The 16,465-nt window shown below is 44.1% G+C and overlaps 4 protein-coding genes across 7 annotated transcripts; 3 read left to right on the forward strand and 1 right to left on the reverse strand.

Moving 5' to 3' along the window:
- The first annotated feature begins 5,694 nt into the window (after window positions 1–5,694).
- On the forward strand, window positions 5,695–9,650 carry LOC112345523 (cilia- and flagella-associated protein 251-like). Of its 3 annotated transcripts, none has more exons than XM_024672422.1 (9): window positions 5,695–6,630; window positions 6,726–7,190; window positions 7,241–7,498; window positions 7,547–7,663; window positions 7,787–7,856; window positions 7,969–8,038; window positions 8,183–8,241; window positions 8,299–8,334; window positions 8,392–9,650. In XM_024672422.1, exon 9 carries the CDS (start codon window positions 8,433–8,435, stop codon window positions 9,561–9,563), a length of 1,131 nt encoding a protein of 376 aa, XP_024528190.1. In that variant the 5' UTR covers window positions 5,695–6,630; window positions 6,726–7,190; window positions 7,241–7,498; window positions 7,547–7,663; window positions 7,787–7,856; window positions 7,969–8,038; window positions 8,183–8,241; window positions 8,299–8,334; window positions 8,392–8,432; the 3' UTR covers window positions 9,564–9,650. The 3 variants fall into 3 exon arrangements, with proteins under 3 accessions (XP_024528190.1, XP_024528192.1, XP_024528191.1); XM_024672424.1 differs by having other exon boundaries at window positions 8,303–8,334; XM_024672423.1 differs by having other exon boundaries at window positions 7,591–7,663.
- Window positions 9,651–9,715: 65 nt separating this feature from the next.
- On the forward strand, window positions 9,716–12,033 carry LOC9630921 (dnaJ homolog subfamily B member 13). The gene is made up of 3 exons (XM_002967576.2): window positions 9,716–10,050; window positions 10,124–10,536; window positions 10,593–12,033. The coding sequence occupies exons 1-3, from the start codon at window positions 9,886–9,888 to the stop codon at window positions 11,026–11,028; spliced, it is 1,014 nt and encodes a 337-aa protein (XP_002967622.1). The 5' UTR covers window positions 9,716–9,885; the 3' UTR covers window positions 11,029–12,033.
- Window positions 12,034–12,232: 199 nt separating this feature from the next.
- Window positions 12,233–14,043, forward strand: LOC9632849 (transmembrane protein DDB_G0273707/DDB_G0273361). The gene is made up of 5 exons (XM_002967577.2): window positions 12,233–12,521; window positions 12,598–12,731; window positions 12,899–13,046; window positions 13,114–13,220; window positions 13,273–14,043. Exons 1-5 carry the CDS (start codon window positions 12,305–12,307, stop codon window positions 13,312–13,314), a joined length of 648 nt encoding a protein of 215 aa, XP_002967623.2. The 5' UTR covers window positions 12,233–12,304; the 3' UTR covers window positions 13,315–14,043.
- LOC9632850 (histone deacetylase 15) lies at window positions 13,297–16,457 on the reverse strand. Of its 2 annotated transcripts, none has more exons than XM_002967846.2 (16): window positions 16,115–16,457; window positions 15,956–16,046; window positions 15,828–15,904; window positions 15,694–15,769; window positions 15,561–15,625; window positions 15,427–15,482; window positions 15,226–15,349; window positions 15,036–15,161; window positions 14,927–14,977; window positions 14,799–14,867; window positions 14,629–14,737; window positions 14,496–14,575; window positions 14,361–14,443; window positions 14,259–14,304; window positions 14,032–14,203; window positions 13,297–13,497 (listed from the first exon to the last, which is right to left on the reverse strand). In XM_002967846.2, exons 1-16 carry the CDS (start codon window positions 16,412–16,414, stop codon window positions 13,385–13,387), a joined length of 1,638 nt encoding a protein of 545 aa, XP_002967892.1. In that variant the 5' UTR covers window positions 16,415–16,457; the 3' UTR covers window positions 13,297–13,384. The 2 variants fall into 2 exon arrangements, with proteins under 2 accessions (XP_002967892.1, XP_024528189.1); XM_024672421.1 differs by lacking the exon at window positions 13,297–13,497 and adding an exon at window positions 13,611–13,897.
- Between the last annotated feature and the right edge of the window lie 8 nt (window positions 16,458–16,465).

Consider the following 16,465-nt stretch of genomic DNA (forward strand, 5'->3'; position numbering starts at 1 on the left):
CTAGAGAATGGTTGACTGACATGCTTCTTCTATTGTGGCATGATTTATATGTCCATATAAAAATGACAAAAACACTTGAGTAAACATTAAAAAAAGTTTTGAAGAAAAATAGGATTGATTTCCTTGGTGTTAGGAAGATTGATTTGCTGCCGAACCAATTTTCCAGCACCAAAGGAACAAAAAAAAAGGAAAAGAAGTAGCTCCCTTGGTGTTGGGAAGATTGGTTTGATACCGAACCAATCTTCCAGCACCAAAGGAACAAAAAAAAAAAGAAAAGAAATAGGTCCTTTGGCACTAGGAAGATTGGTTCAGTAGCAAACCAATCTTCCAGGCAAACTAATCTTCCAGTGCCAAGAAAACAAAAGAAAAACGAAAAGGAATAGCTCCCTTAACACTAAGAAGATTGGTTTGTTGCCAAACCAACCTTCCAACACCAAGGGGAAGAAAAAAGAAGAAAAGAAGCAGTTCCCTTGGCACTGGGAAGATCGGTTTGTTGTCGAACTGATCTTACAGCACCAAGGGAACAACAAGGAAAAAAAAAAACCCAGAATCTGATATGTTGGGAAGATTGGTTCACTACCAAATTGATCATTCAAGTGCAAAGTAGCTGTGAGATGCAAGTTGCTAGCAAGTTAGGAGCAAGAAATGGGGAGATGGAAAAAAAGCACATAGGGAGATTAAGAGGTATATTTTGATTGAGGAGTGTCTTTTTAGTGTCTTGAAGAGCATTTAGTGTCATGATTGAGAAGCATCTTGAAGCATATTGTGAGAGTGTTTTTCTCTTGCCCTTCCTTCCTCAAACCCTAGCTATAAAACCCTAAAAATTAACGGTCATGATCAATGGTCATGATCAATAGTCATGACCAATAGTCATAATTTTCATTCTCTTTAATGACGATTGCTTCCTAGATTCTAGTGATATATCAATTTTTTAACAATACTTTAATTTTTCAAATGGTAAGATATATTTATTAGACAAATCCACTATGAACATAAATTTGACGTGTTCTTTTCAAAGAGACAATTATTCAATACTTTAGATATTAAGATATATGTAATTGATTGTGAGAGGAATAATACTATTGAAATGAATGGGATTATGAGCAAGAGGCACCAATTAATTATAAGAGTTGTAGCATTTGCACACAACACAACCTTTCCAAGCTTGACTCTCTCTCACTTGTCACAAAAGAATGAAACTCTTTTGAAGGGAAGATTGCATGGACATGAGAGGGAAAATAAACTATCAATGTTACAACTCTTATGATTAATCAGTGCCTCTCATTTCAATTCATTTCAATAGTATTATTCTTTTCATAATCAATTATACAATTAATATGGTGGCTCTTTAAGATTCTCATATCTTTCTAGATTCTAAATGGTTGTGAAAATTTGCAAGGACACAACTAATTAAAGCTCATAATACAAAAGAATATCTTTGTTTTTTTTTGTCAATTTCTCCCTAAAGTTTTTCTAAGTGCTTAAGGAAGGAGAAGATATAAAAGAATTCTACTTGAAGTTCAATCAAGAGCTTTTAATTGTTTTCTCTAAGAGTGTTATAAAAGAAAGCTTTCTTTACAAAAGATTCAAGCTAAAGCCGAAATCAATTAGTTTAGAGAATATATGTTGTGATAAAGGTAATCAAATAGAAAAATTCATTCTTCTCGACAATGGTGTGGGAAAGAATGGGATTCAATGAGATCTTAATAAATGTACAAGTTAGGAGATTTTAATTACAAAATCTTTAGAGGAGAATGCATTAATTTTATAGCCAATTGTGCAAGGTGTGAAGAATGAAGTTGTTATTTTCTCTAATGATGAAAGTGAAGAAGATGAGCTTTTTGACATAACTTCCTAAACAAGTAGGTGCATTCCTTCTAGATTAGTTTTTGAAGTGGTGGATAAAGCATTTTGGCAATCAATCATTATGGTTGGAATTGAAGGAGTTTTAATACATAAGAGGTGTACTTAACTCTATTTTGTCACTAGAAACTTTTTTTTTTTTTGGCAAAATTAAGAACTAAATGCGAGAAGGGTGAGATAGAAAGCTTCAATTTGGATTGGATGTGATTTTGGAGCTAAAGAGAAAATGTCTCTATGAGTTTATTCATGGAATCTTATTCGTTGGTCAAGTGATTTCGAACAATTAATGCCCTTTCATCTTTAAGATATCCACCCTTGGTCCTGTTTTTAGTGTGGACCTTGTAAAATGAATGGATATGGATGGAGACGGAGATTTGACTAATTCCTAAATCTCTTTTGACCACATAGAATGAGTTTTAAGCTAGTCAACAATGGAAGCCCATGTTTATGATCAGAAGTAAGTGGTTTTTTTATTTATTAAGGATTCCATATTGACCTATGTTATAACCATTCTTTCTATAGGTTGCAATGCAACTTGACTATAGCTATAACCAAATTCAAGGTTTAGGATTTCCAAGATCAAATTATTTTTTGGATATATATATCTAAAATTGTTGAACAACCAACTGGGAAGAAACTCAACTTCTGTGGTTTCATAGCAGATGCTATTAGTGCTAATTAGTTGGATATACGATAAGTATTTGGAGGTGATAAAAGTTACAAGGTAGAGAGAAGAGTTATGAGTTTCATTGAACAAAGAATATCAACAAACATTGCTAATGTGTCAAGTCTAATGTTTATCACGAGTTTAAACAACTTTGTCAAAAATGGATAGATGCACCAATTACAAAGGAGCATGAGGCAAAGGCAAATGAGATGCATATATAGTGGCATGAAAGGAACAAAGTACCAATTGAATGCGTTCCATAAATGGAATGTTAGCTTGCATGGTGGGAAGTTCAAATGTTTTAGTAGAGCCATTATATTCTCCATATAAGTTTTCTCTCATTTTCTTTTCTTGTCATATTCAAATGTTGTATTTCCTAAGATCAACTACTTGATGACATTGCACTTACACCAACAATTAATATCTTTGAGAGCAAACATTAGAGTTGGAGAGCTTCTGAAGTAGGGAAAGGAAAAATATCCCTATATAAAGTTATGCTCTCCAACCTAATTTTTGGGTATGGGCATCAACAAGAATGTGAGAGATACATTGAATACAGGTAGGTAGTGTTAAAGAATTGCTATAGCAAAAGAAAAGTTTGTCATAACTAGAGCAAATCAATGTCAAGAAAGTTAAGATGTGATCAAGTAGGTAACTTTTCTAATAGTACATGGAATGATCTATGAAGTGTGTAATGGGTAGCATTGGTGGTGAGATGAATAGTCTATCTCTTGAATTCAAGGCAAATAGGTTCTTCAACCATGGCAACAACAACATTGATTATCATATTATACGAGGGTATTGGTGCCTCTTGTGAGTGCCACTATCAGCCCACAGGCAAATGTATAAAGTGAATAAAGTGTAGAGGAATCTTGTCTTTAGTGCCAAGTTTTATGACAATTGTTCTATACAAAAATTGATTGAAGGTATACTAGTGGTAATATTGTTTCTCAATCATGGGAAAGAAGTCTTGATCATTCAATCCCAGAAGTGCTAAGAAAAAATGGATGATTATAGTACACAAGAGGATTTCTATGTCAAGCTCTTAGCAACAAATCCTATTTTAATTTACACATGAATTGATGGAGTTCTTTGGCATTAATGCTATATCTTCGAAAGTTGTGTGCATATGTGGCTATGGATGGCCAATGGGTGGTGCTTATATAGGGATGCATCCGATAGCCAAGATATACAATCTAGTGGATGACCTCTACTATTGTTGATATTATCCTACATTTGTCATCAATGACAATAAAATGGTTATGAAAGATGGTGATTGCTTCTTCAGATCAACACTTGTTTTATCAGCTCAAGATTTGTCTTGGAAAGAGATGAATATAATTTTATTGCAACTACTTTGTACACTATAAACAATTCTACAACCCCAACATGTATGGACTGTTGAGGCAATAACATGTGGACATTGGCTCAATGTGGTGAACACTTCTCTAGCAGATAAATACAAGCTAATGCTTTGCTGAACAAACTGCCAAAAGAACATCTGGGTAATCTCAAGAAATTGCAAAGCTATGTTAGTGATTCAAGATGATAGTACTGACACCAAAGTGATAGATGTTTACAATCTTGATTTGCCATTGGTGAATACCATTGAATACCAATGTTCATCTCCTTCGAGGTTAATATAATTACAGATTATATATTAAAAAATCATGGTACAAAAAGGTTCAACTTCTTCTTACAATCAGGTATGCTTTGCCATACCTTCACTTTCAAAACTTATAACATACCACCTATTAAATTTTATGCTTATATATATATATATATATGTTTCTTAACTTTTCAAATATAAAGAAACAATGAAAGCGCCAAATATGGAACTTTTCAAAAGTACTAAACAACTGAAATGTACATGACACTCCCAGCTTCACTTATGAGATTTCTCTTTTTTCATATTATCAAAAAAATTATATACAAATTTATAAGACTATTAATACAATGATTGAACACATTGAGTTTTCAATTGGCTCAGATATAGTCTAAGATTTATGTAATATCATAAATATTCTAACATTTTTTTCTTACATTGCAATAATACATGACAAAAATAATAAGGTATAAATATCATTGAGACAAAATTAGAACAAGAACCATCTAAAGAAATGCCATTCATCGTCTAACTTTAATTATATTAAATCTATCTATATACCATTTATGAATTTTCTAGTATATTTATTTTTTAGAAAAAAAAAATTATATATCATCAATACCCCAGTATAGAGTAAAACCTTACCATTCTTTTAGCATTATAAAATTTCAGCCTTTATAATATTGTAATAAAGACTTAATTTTAAATAAAAATATATAGAGAGATAAGAACCTATTTGACATTAGCATTCTCTCTATATAAAAACACATACAAAAATAATGCTAATGATATATAATAGAATACTTCTAATTTTAAATATTACTCTCAAAATGTAAGAATATAAGTATTAGAAAAAAGGGAATATCAAAGATAAATATGTAAAATTTTAAAAGTGTTTTAAAAAATATAACACATTAAGGTAATTTCTTTCACTCAGTATCATACAATTCCATAACTTTTAGTTTAAAGAGATGAAAAACAAAACTCTATAAAAATGGTTATATTTTTTAAATTTACAAGATGTATATAGTTTAAGTGAGTTTTAAATATTTATTTTTAAAATCATTATATTTTAGTGTATTTAAGAAACACATTTTTTATTAAGATGAAAAATTGTAGATCAATTATATAGAGACTTCAAATAAAACAAATTAGTTACCAAGTCTCAATATCTAAATAACTCATTTGGCCATGGGATCCCACAGTGAGCAATTTCATTTATAGAAGATCACTCAGCACTTAGAGTTTGAAATGTTATATTATGTTATGTGTTAAATTTATTATATTATTTATTATGTTATATTTGTAAAAGGGATTTTTAATATAAATAATATATTATGGTATGTTAACTATGTATGTTATAATTATTATTATGTTAAAAATTACAATTATGATTTCAAATTTTTGAAATTACTAAAATATCAAGAATAAACAAGAAGCGTAGCTGGGAGTTTTGCTAGTATTTGTTAATGTATTAAGAATATTCGCTGGACTCTTAAATCAATATTCTTTAAACGGCGACAGCTGTTTTAACAGAATCTTCTTTAGTCCTGTCATTTAGGGTACATCATTTCTGGAGTGAAACACGGGGTTGGGGTCGCTCTGTGGAGCTCTGGCCGGGAAGGCCCGAGGCCGCTGCACTCGCACATCTCCTCAAGGTACGCTGGTTTCTTACTAGTGAAATTTAGACATGATAGCCGGGACAACGATGACAACACTCGTCTTAAGATTCGAGAGAGAACGGTATGTGCTCTAGGGAATAAACGAGTGGAGTGAAAATTGCGTGCCAAGACAAGGATGAAACAACGCTCGCTTTGGCAAGGGTCTTAAGATTCAGTGTGATTCAGAACTAAACGAGATTTTCGCACTGCTCACAACAGAGCAACTCTCACAACTCAAACAACGCTGTCAGGCCCGAGCCGCTGCACTGCTCGCTCACACATCTCTTCACCCTTGCAAGTTCAAAATTGGGGGAGCCAATATAACGATGAAACAACGCTCGGTTTCCAGACCTTAAGATTGAAGTCAGTTTGATTAAGAACAGTCTTAAAAGGAGAATTTCGCACCGTGCTCAACGTAGACAAGAATGATACGAGTTGTGATTGCTGAACAGGCGCAATGGTCACTGGACAACGCAAAACAAATAAAGTGTAGTTCAACTTTCTACAAGGTACTGTTCACAACGATAACAAGGATGCAAGCGTCATGAAAACAACGGTCCAAGACGATAGGAAGACGAGGATGAGTACAGGACAGAAATGTTTGTCGACCAACGATCCAAGACACTAAAACTCGACGATCACTGGACAACGCTGTTATCATGAAAACAACGGTCCAAGACACAAACTAGACATGAAGGTGAGAACGAGAAGCTCCATCTTACCAGGTTCGAGTTCTCTTCGGTTTTCCCTAACTTGTTTTCCTTGTGTCGCAACCCCATCAACGAGCAACGTTTGTGCTGTTCGCAAGATCGAGGACGAGAAGCTTTTACCAGGTTCGTGTTTTCAAAGAAATATGATCAATTGGAAAAAATAATATTTTACATTTTCGCCTTGTCCTCTTCTTGCTGTTCTCCTCGTTGCTCTTTAGAAATCCAAGTAGAAGTAGCACGTCCCAGAAGCGCCACCCCATCCTCCGCCACCGCCGCCACCATCGCCGCCACCGTCGTCCTCACCGCCACCGCCATCGTCAAGCTTGGGGACGAAAGCTTTCTTCGATTGCATTGGAGCCGTCTTGGAGACGACCAGCCGATTGGTTTTGGATTGTTTGCTGCTGGGCTTCACACGTTGGCCTCATCGCGCTGCAAGTGGTTGTCACTGCTAGAGCCGAGACATCTGACCAACATGAATTATCCGAAGTAGTAATCGCCGCTCCGACGTCGGGAGCTCGGATTTGCTGCGCGAGAAATGGGGATGCGAGCACGGCCGACATAGCTGCTGGCCCGCCCAATCGAGAAACGAGTGCCACAAATGTAGTGGAGCCGCTGGAAGAAATCATCGCCTCGCCGCGCGCCAAAGCGATTCCTTCCTCTCCTCTGCCTTCTTCGCTCACCAGGTTCGTGTTTTCTCCAGTTGTCTCTTAACTCTTTTTTCTTTTTTTACGAGGTTTTGCATAGCGGAGAATGCTCTCAGTGTTGTGGCGACCAAGATGGATTTCGGAGGATAGAAGAGAAAGCTCTGTAATGATTTTTTCTACACACTGGTTTATCGCAAAGATCTAGAAGGTAGAGCTAAAGTTGGCCCAAAGTTGTAGGAGTTTATGCCCACTGGCTCAAAATTATGCTCTTGTACGGAATAGCATACATGAGGGGGAGAGCGTCAGCGCGAAGGCGCCCATGTCCCTAGAGCGCGGCGAGCCCCAAGGTAAGCTTTTTTCTTCCTTGTAGCGCTCACCTAGGAGAGATGCTGTAGCTGCGCTAAGAAATTCCCGAGGTTTGTAAATCGTCGTCTCGCAGGCTCGAGACTTTTGGACCTAATGTGGGGAGCATTCGAGCGCTGTGTGCATTGCCACATTCGGCTATCAGGCAAGTAAGTAGCCCAATTTCTAGCTTGGAACACGAAACGTTGGATGGATTTTTTCCTTCTTCGTTTCTAGCTTTGTGCTAGAGAGGCTTAGATGTTTAATCTTGTGTGTGCGTTTTGTTTTTTCAGGAGAACCGAAGAATACTTTCAGTAGAAGGATAATAGTTTGGGCCTAGTCTGGAATTCCTGGCGCTTGTAGGTAAGGAGGCAAATTGCTAGCTTAGAATGCTGGCTGGATTTTTCCAAGAATCCTGCAGATCGATTTTTGTTTTTCTTCCACTTCTCTAAGATTAGTTTTTCTTCCTTTCCAGGGATTTTCTATTCAGGAAAATTAATTCCAGTAGGAGGATAATACTCCCGAAAGAACTCCTCGCTCACCAGGTAAACAAGCAATATCTGGCTTAGAAATCAGGCTAGTTTTTTTGGAAGAGCCTTGCCGTTTTTCTTCTTTCACTTCTTTGATTTTGTACAAGAGAGATCTCGGGAGAGGAACTGAATGGTTTGTTTCACCATATTTTTTTTCAGGTGGAATCAGGTGCTAGAAGATTATGATATTCTGGACCATATAAGTGCTCAAGGCCTAGGTAAGAACTATAGATTTTAAGGCTATGGGAGTATTTTTCCTTTTCCTTATTTTCTAGGCAGAAGGGAGAAGAGTTCTACATGCTGCCACAAAGGTACCGAATTTTTCTTTATGTTTTTTTTTCTCGTGGGTCAAACTTTTTTTTGAGCAGGATAAGAGGGTGTAAGAACGAGCTGCATAGGTGACAGAAGAATGGGAAGCGTGGAACAGCCATTGGAGTTAGCTCCCAGACCAATCCAGCACGTCTACTCTAAGAGGCAGAAGAAAAAGCCCACGGACGACACCGATCCAGCAAAGAAGAAGGAGCCCGATAACTCGCTCGCAAGCCAGGAAAATGGAGCTCCGGTGAAGCCGGATGTAAGCAGCGGCGGTGGAACGAGTGACAAAGCTGGAGAAAAGTCACAGGAAGAAAAGGAGAGAATCCGCGAGCCGATGGATCAGGAGAAGCTCCAAAATCAGCACAAGAGCGATGGAGAGAGCGAGGAGCACAGGAACTCGAAGATGAGCCGGCTTCTAGAAGTGGCTACGAGCGAGTTCCACAGCGAGGAGCTGCTCAGGGAGGGTGGCGAAGCTACCGCCAACGGCGGGCTCAAGGGATACCAGCGGCGGCGCAAGCGTCAGATCGTCCAAGATGGTGTCACTCCGGCGGAGAGCTCGCCGAGGAAAACGCTCGACCGGAAAAGATCGCGGGATAACTCGGACCTGGTGTCGAGCGATCGTGTCTCGAATGGAGCAGCTAGAGATGGGGATAGCGATGGAGTCAAAGAGATCGAAGCCGAGGGTGGCGAAGAAGAAGACGAGTATAATGGCGAAGAGGAAGAAGAGGAGGACGATGACGAGGAAGGGGATGAGGAGGAAGAAGAGAAGCGAGCTCCGAAACGCCGAGGACGAGCTCGAAAGGCGCCGTCTCCAAAGAGGGAGACGATCAAACCACCAAAGCGGCGTCCTGGAAGGCCGAGGAAGGTGAGGCCGCCGCCATCGCCAGACAACACCACCGCCACCACCACCACCAGGAACCAGAAGATCAATGCGAGCAGCAAAGAGGCTCTCCCGCAGAGCTCCGAGGATGGCCAGGACGAGAACTTGAGCGATGGCGAGCGCCTCAAGCGCGCTCGCGGCTTCAAGCGCGTCTACCGCTGGCTCCACGATCTGGAGCTCCTCAAGTACGCCGAGTGCTTCGAGAAGCACGAGGTGGAGGACGATGTTCTTCCGCTGCTAACCTTCGATGATCTTCGCGAGATGGGGGTGAGCGCCGTGGGCGCGCGCAGGAAGATGTTTACGTCGATCCAGGACATGGAGCTTCCCCGGAGGAAGTCGCGCTAGAGGAAGACGAAGAAGATTACCATAACCAGCTCTTTAACTAAACTAAAAGAACTTGACGTTGCCGGGGATCGAACCCGTGACTTCTTCTTTTTGGGGGGTTGGGAATCGAACGGGGGATCGATCTTTTGGGCCTTATAGGTAAGGAGTTTCATTTTTTTGCGTGACGATTTTTCTAGGTCGGTTTTTTAGAGCGTCCAAGCGACGGCGACGGAGATCGTGGTTTCTCCCCGCGCGAGCAATCGCGAGATCTTGACGCCGCCGTGATCGCCAGCGCGCAGGTATGCATCGCAGCGGCGGGAATTCGTGAAATCCGGGCGCCGCGATGGGGTGTGATTACTACGATGTGCTCAAGGTGGGCAAGAGCGCGTCCGAGGACGATCTCAAGAAGGCCTACCGGAAGCTGGCGATGAAATGGCACCCCGACAAGAATCCCAAGAACAAGAAGGAGGCCGAGGCGAAATTCAAGCAGATTTCCGAGGCCTATGAGGTGAGCGCCAGAGATTTCTCACAGATTTCTAGCCTAGGGTATGGAAATCTTTGATTCCTCCTCTCCTTTGTAGGTGCTGAGCGATTCCCAGAAGCGCGCAATCTATGATCAGTATGGCGAGGAGGGGCTCAAGGGACAGGTGCCTCCTCCCGGCGCTGGCGGCGGCGGCGGCGCCACCGGATTCTCCAACGGGACCGAGCACGTCTTTCGATTCAATCCCAGGAACGCCGAGGACATCTTCGCCGAGTTTTTCGGGAACTCCAGCCCGTTTGCCGGGATGGGGATGGGGAGGTCGGGGCGCTCGGGCTTTGCCGACTCCATGTTTGGCGAGAGCATCTTCCGATCGTTTGGCGATGGTGGGGGACCCTCTTCGGGTCCTAGGAAGGCCGCCGCGGTAGAGAACAAGCTTACGTGCTCTCTCGACGAGCTCTACAATGGATCCACGCGGAAGATGAAGATATCAAGGAACATTGCCGACGCTTCCGGGTAAAGAGCTCTTGAAAACTTCTCTCTTTTTTCCTACGACTCATTCGCTTGCTCAGTAAGACGGTGCCCATCGAGGAGATCCTCACGATCGACGTCAAGCCCGGGTGGAAGAAGGGGACCAAGATCACTTTCCCTGAGAAAGGCAACGAGCAGCCAAACGTTGTCCCGGCGGACCTTGTGTTCGTGATCGATGAGCGTCCGCACGAGGTTTTCAAGCGAGATGGCAACGATCTGATAATGGTCCACAAGGTGCCGCTGGCCGACGCTCTCACCGGCACGACGGTGTCCATCCGGACTCTAGACGGCAGGATGCTCAACATTCCAGTAGCGGACATAGTTTACCCGGGATACGAGAAGGTAGTTCGTGGCGAGGGGATGCCGATTGCGAAGGAGCCGGGCAGGAAGGGGAATCTCAGAGTAAAGTTCGACATCAAGTTTCCGAGCAAGTTGAATCAAGAGCAGAAGACTCACTTGCGGAAGGCGCTGGGATGATAGTGGTTTTGGATTCTAGTTTTCCAGGGGTGGCAGCAGTACGGGGATGGCTTTTAGTAGGGCTGGGCGGTGGCGGCGAGATGCTCGTAGAGCTGGCAAGCAGCGCAGGGATGGAAGTTTTGGTCGGGGTTTATATTTGTTTTTTGGTTTGGGGGGATTCCTGGACTGGTCTGGGCAGTGGGCTTTCTGGCTGGACATCGCAGTCCGGAAAGCAACGTTGGCTGGCTAGTGCTGAAAGGTGGCGCAGTGGGATTATTTTTCGCGAAGGAGTTTCAGTACTCTGGGTGGCAGGAAGGCCTATGTTTGTACAGGCACCGGGGGGAAAAGCAGGTAAGAACTCGACTACTCTGGAAGGCAAAAGGATAGAAAGCAGGGAAGAACTTGACGACAAAAGTGTAGTATATTCACAGTTCAAGCCACGAAGAAAGATCACCAGAAGTTGAAAGCTTCCAACGAAGAAAAGAAGAAACGCAGGACGAGATCACCAGAAATTGAAAACTTTTCCCTGGAAGGCAAGGATCTGGGAGGAAAAGAAGGCACCCAGCAGGACGCCGAGGGCGACGAGCACAGCGATGAAGTTGCCTTCTCGGACGATGCTCTTGAGGGTGCCGAAGACGATCTCCCTGGCGAGCTGGTTGCCGTCTTGGATGAGGAGCTGCCGCCTGGCCAGGCCTCTGCTGCAAGCGTAGTCGAAGAGGAGCGCGGTGGTCCAGGTGAGGATCATCGCCGGGATGAGGAGGATGAAGAGCGCGAAGATTGTGAGGAGGCCGATCTCGACCCCCAGGAAGCACGAGAGCTGGAGTGGCGACCAGTCCCGGGAGGTCCGAGCGAAGGGCTGGAGCTCCAGGACGATGTGGAACTTGAGGATGAGCAAGGCTGCCCAGAGGAGAGCTATGGTGATCGCGATGGAGCTGCCAAGCTTTGTGAGCCGGATGTCCGTCGTCCCAGTCGCGTCAGTACTGTAAAACCCTTATTGTTCTTCGCGATCAAGTTATTTTTTTCTCACCGGCTTGATCGCAAGTCCAGAAGGATTGGAGGATTTTCTTCCTCTTCACGAGCGCCGGGATCGTCCATGGGAGAAAATGTGCCGCACGACAGGGCAGAGGAAGAGCCCTAAAATTTGCGTGTGTGTCTTCGTCTACTTGGTTCTCTCGTGTCGCTCATTCGCTAGTTTGCTCGTGGCGCTCGTACAGGATCTCGGCCGTTGGCTTCCAGCCGTTGATTTTGAAAAAGATTCAAGAGATATTCCTTCTTGGATAAACCCTAAAAACAGAACATGGCGATGGTGCTCAAGCTCTCTCCCGCGTCGAGTGTCGGTCCGATTGGATCGCGCATCTCGCTGCATTGCTCTTCTTCTTCCTCTCTTCCCGGCGCGATTTTCTTGCGCAGGAGGAGATCGATTGTTTCTGCCAGCTCGTCGGCGGCGTCTGCGAATTCGTCGCGATCTTCGTCTCCGGCGCCCAGTCTCAGTGATTTGGTGTGGCCATCGGCAGGTATTGCGATCCTGGGCGGTCGTTCTCGATCGGTGAATTCTTTCTTGCTTGAAATATTTCCATGGATGTTGCGCAGGCGCGTTTGCGTCCATGGCCGCGATGAGCGTCCTGGACAAGCATCTCCAGCAAAAGGGGCTCTCCTTCCTCATCGCTCCTTTTGGCGCCGTGTGCTGCGTGCTCTTTGCCACTCCCAATGCTCCGGCAGCTCAAGTAAGCGATCAATCTATTCTTTCTTTCCTCCATCGAATGATCGCTCCTTCCATTTTTCCATTCTCTGCTGGGCAGTGCCTCTTGGACGCTCCAAGAGCCGGCTCCTTGTCTCTTGGCACATAGATTGGGCTTCTAAATATTTTTGTTTGGGTTTTTCTTCTTCGCAGAGATATAACGTGTTGATGGCACATATGGGCTGTTCTTTGATCGGCGTGTTGGCTCTAGCGGCATTTGGCCCTGGATGGATGGCCAGAAGCGTTGCTCTCTCGGCTTCCATCGTGTTTATGGAGATCACGAAGTGTCTCCATCCTCCAGGTGAGTTGATAGCTCTTTTTCATCTTCCATTTTCCTGCCTGGCTACTGTTAAGCATTGCTTTTGCAGCTGCTGGACTGCCACTGCTCTTCATCGATGGACCCAAGTTCCATCACCTACAGTGGTGGTACATCCTATTCCCGAGCACATTGGGCTGCCTTTTGCTAATTGTCATGGTAAGCTTATAGTAAGTTTCATTTTGGGTTGATCAGTGTTACGTTTTTGCAGCAAGAAGCTGTCAAGTTTCTCAAAGACAACGCAAAATTTTAATCCCATTCAGTGGCATCCACAAATAACTGCTCGAATGCAATAGAAGACAACAACAGACTGGAGCGCTTGCTCACAGCCGGGTGCCAAACCAGTGTTTATACACCAATCTCTTCCGCCCCCACGTCCACCAGATTGGCCGCGCAACCACGCGGGGATGCTTCTCACGCTTTGGCCGCTTGGATGCTACAACCATCCACGAAGTCAAAGTTGTGCACGTTAACACCGTCAGTGGCACTCGAGAAAACAGGACGTACGTAAGAAACAAGCAGCTATACAGGACCGGAAGCAGCTACCTCTCTGAAAGCGTTGGAAGTATCAATTCGTTTGTTCCGCCAAAAGGGAAACAACTTATCAATCGCAGGCCTCTCCGGATGGAAATTACAGGCAGGAAAAGTTTCACTCGGGACGCAGCAGTGAAGCACTGTGGGAGTCAGCTAGCGGCATTCACTCTCCCTGGATTTGAGAACGAAGCAGCATACATGCTCCTCGCCCGGTTCAAAAGGAGTGGAATGGAGGCTATCTAGACGGGCAAGCTTTTCCAACGAAGCAGGTCATCCAACTTCGGCAGCAGGTAGAAGAGGCTCTGCCCAAAAAGTAGAGCCGGATGAGCGCAAGAAGAACAAAAAATGGAAGACAGAAAAAAGAGAGGCAAAAACAAACTGGCAGGAGCAAGAATTCGGAGTAAAACAAGGAAATAAAAAGAAAAGCTTGGCTCACCTTTCAAGTGCCCATTGATGTGCTGTGAAGTGAACTTCATAAAGGCTGGAAGGCACAAAGCTGACCAATACCGCGACTGTACAGCGTAAACCTCGAGCACTGTAGCCCATCCCGCTTCACTTGGCAGGAGCTCTTCGTCGTCTAAGCTTTCCGGGGCCTCTCCGCACAGAACCTGCGAGATCACGTCCTTTCGGTCACAGACATTTTAGAAATCACAAGAAGCTCACTCTCAATACTGCCGTCGCAGAGGCAGAGATCGATCTCAAGTTGTATCTACAAACGGTAGCGTTAACAACCATTGTATACTTTTTGCATGAGAAAAACCATACCCGCCTTCCAAAACTACCAGGAGCTTTCCCCCAGAAACTGTACTTAACAACTGCGTCATCTGTGCAAAACCGGCAGGGGTCACCTGAAACAAGGAGTGAGTGATAAAAACATCTTTGCAGCAGTCGCTCATGTACCTGGCAGCCTCCCAGAGGATCTCCCCGTGCGGCGTCAAAGCCCGCCGACACAATCGTAATATCCGGTGCAAACTGCTTTGCTAAAATCCAACTGTAGTCAGGAAACTTTGACAGTAGGAACATTCGAACATACCTATAGGAAGTACGATATGTTGGAAGGCAACAATGTAGTCATTGTCGCCAATTCCAGAACATGGCCATGGTATGTTTATCGAAAATCCTTCTCCAGGACCCGACCCGACCTGTTGAGTAAAGAGACGTAAAGTCAAGAAAGACGGAAGTAAATGGAGAAAATATACATACCTCATGAGCGGCTCCACTTCCCGGATAAAACAAGCCTCCTTCATGCCTATGTAGTGAAATGTACAGCACCTGCAACAAATCACCGCGAATTAGACTGAGTTTTCAAAGACACACAAAGAGGCACGTACGGATGGATCGTGCTCGAAAATCTCTTGCGTTCCATTACCATGATGAACATCCTGCAAGTCGCGTTGTAAGAGGTTTGGCATAAAGAAGGTAGCGGTGACAGGAACGCACCCAATCAACTATCAAAACTTTCTTGGCACCAGCGGCCTGAGATGCTTTGGCAGCTATGCATGCGTTATTATGCAAGCAAAACCCCATCACGGTCGCTCCTTCGGCATGATGTCCCGGCGGTCTTACCTGCCGGAAAATATTGGACAAATTATCAGAAACCAATCTCTGGTTTAGAATAACCACCACTCACCAAGGCAAAACCATTGTCGACTTGGCCACTCAAAATCGCTGATGCTAAATCAGCACAGACACCAGCAGCTAGCCTCGCTGCTAACGCCGAATGACCGTTAGCGTAAGTGTCCGATGTAAAGTAACTGAGAAAGCGTGAGATGTTTGCAATCATCCTTGTCATTCAGTGGACCAAATGAGAAACAAAGAAAAAGCAGTGTACCTAGATTCTAAACTCGACGTTGCCTCAACAACCTCGACGTGCTCGTGTGTGTGAACCTGCCGAGCTCAACACAAAAAACATAAAGAAAAAAATGAGCGATCGAGAACAAAAAATTTCGAAGCATTAGTACTCACTGTCTCCAGTTCAACTCGAGTGATCTCTCTTGCAGGTATCAGAATGCACCCCCCTGGATACAATCCTACATTCCAAATACAAGGCATTAACTGGTGACCTTTAGCAATCTTAACGCCTGAGGAGGATGCACACCAGCTGCTGTAAAGCCCGCCAGGATCGACCGTAGACGGTCTGGCCTTTCTGGATGAGGATTGGACTTCATTTGAAACTGTGGCAAACAGACCACCTGAGGTAAAGAACACCAACAATGTGATTGGGTCTCATACCTCTGCGTGTAGCAGCATTCGATCATCATATCCAATCGCAGTTCTTCTCACGGATAAGCGCTTGAGGGCCTTGACATCTAGACAACAGATGCTTGTCATGTCCAAAGTAAAACAGCGAAGAATCACACCTTTGGCAAGCTCCTCAGTGCCAGCTTGAGTAAATGCTGGCGCCAAGTGTCCTTGATTCAAAATTCCGGAGTAGCGATGCTCCGAACAAAGCTGGGAATGTCGGAAAGAAAGAAGAAAAGAAGCTAAGCACAGCGAGACAATGAAGCCCTTAGACGCACCTTGCAATGCGTGCTCTCTTCCACATTGGGCATTGTGCAATTTACACAAAACCATCGGACCCGGAGCTCCAGCGTCGACCCGGGCTCCCAATCCTCGTCCTCCTCCTCGTCCGCCTCATCCCACTCGCCATAGACGAGCTCCTCCAGCAGCTGCTCCTTGGCGCTCCCACCAATCCTCCCATCCGACGCTGCGAATTCCAATCCCGCCCGCGCCTCATCGCCGTCCCGCCCGCTGCTCTCGCAGCTCGCGCTCCACCTCGCCCCATCCAGTGGCGTCGTTGGATTTGGCGCCACCGCCATTTTTTTCCTACCTAAAGAGAGCGCGCGCTAAAATGCGCTCTCCTTCCCCTA

Source organism: Selaginella moellendorffii, unplaced genomic scaffold, assembly GCF_000143415.4.
Source record: "Selaginella moellendorffii unplaced genomic scaffold, v1.0 SELMOscaffold_9, whole genome shotgun sequence".
NCBI classification, from domain to species: Eukaryota; Viridiplantae; Streptophyta; class Lycopodiopsida; order Selaginellales; family Selaginellaceae; genus Selaginella; species Selaginella moellendorffii.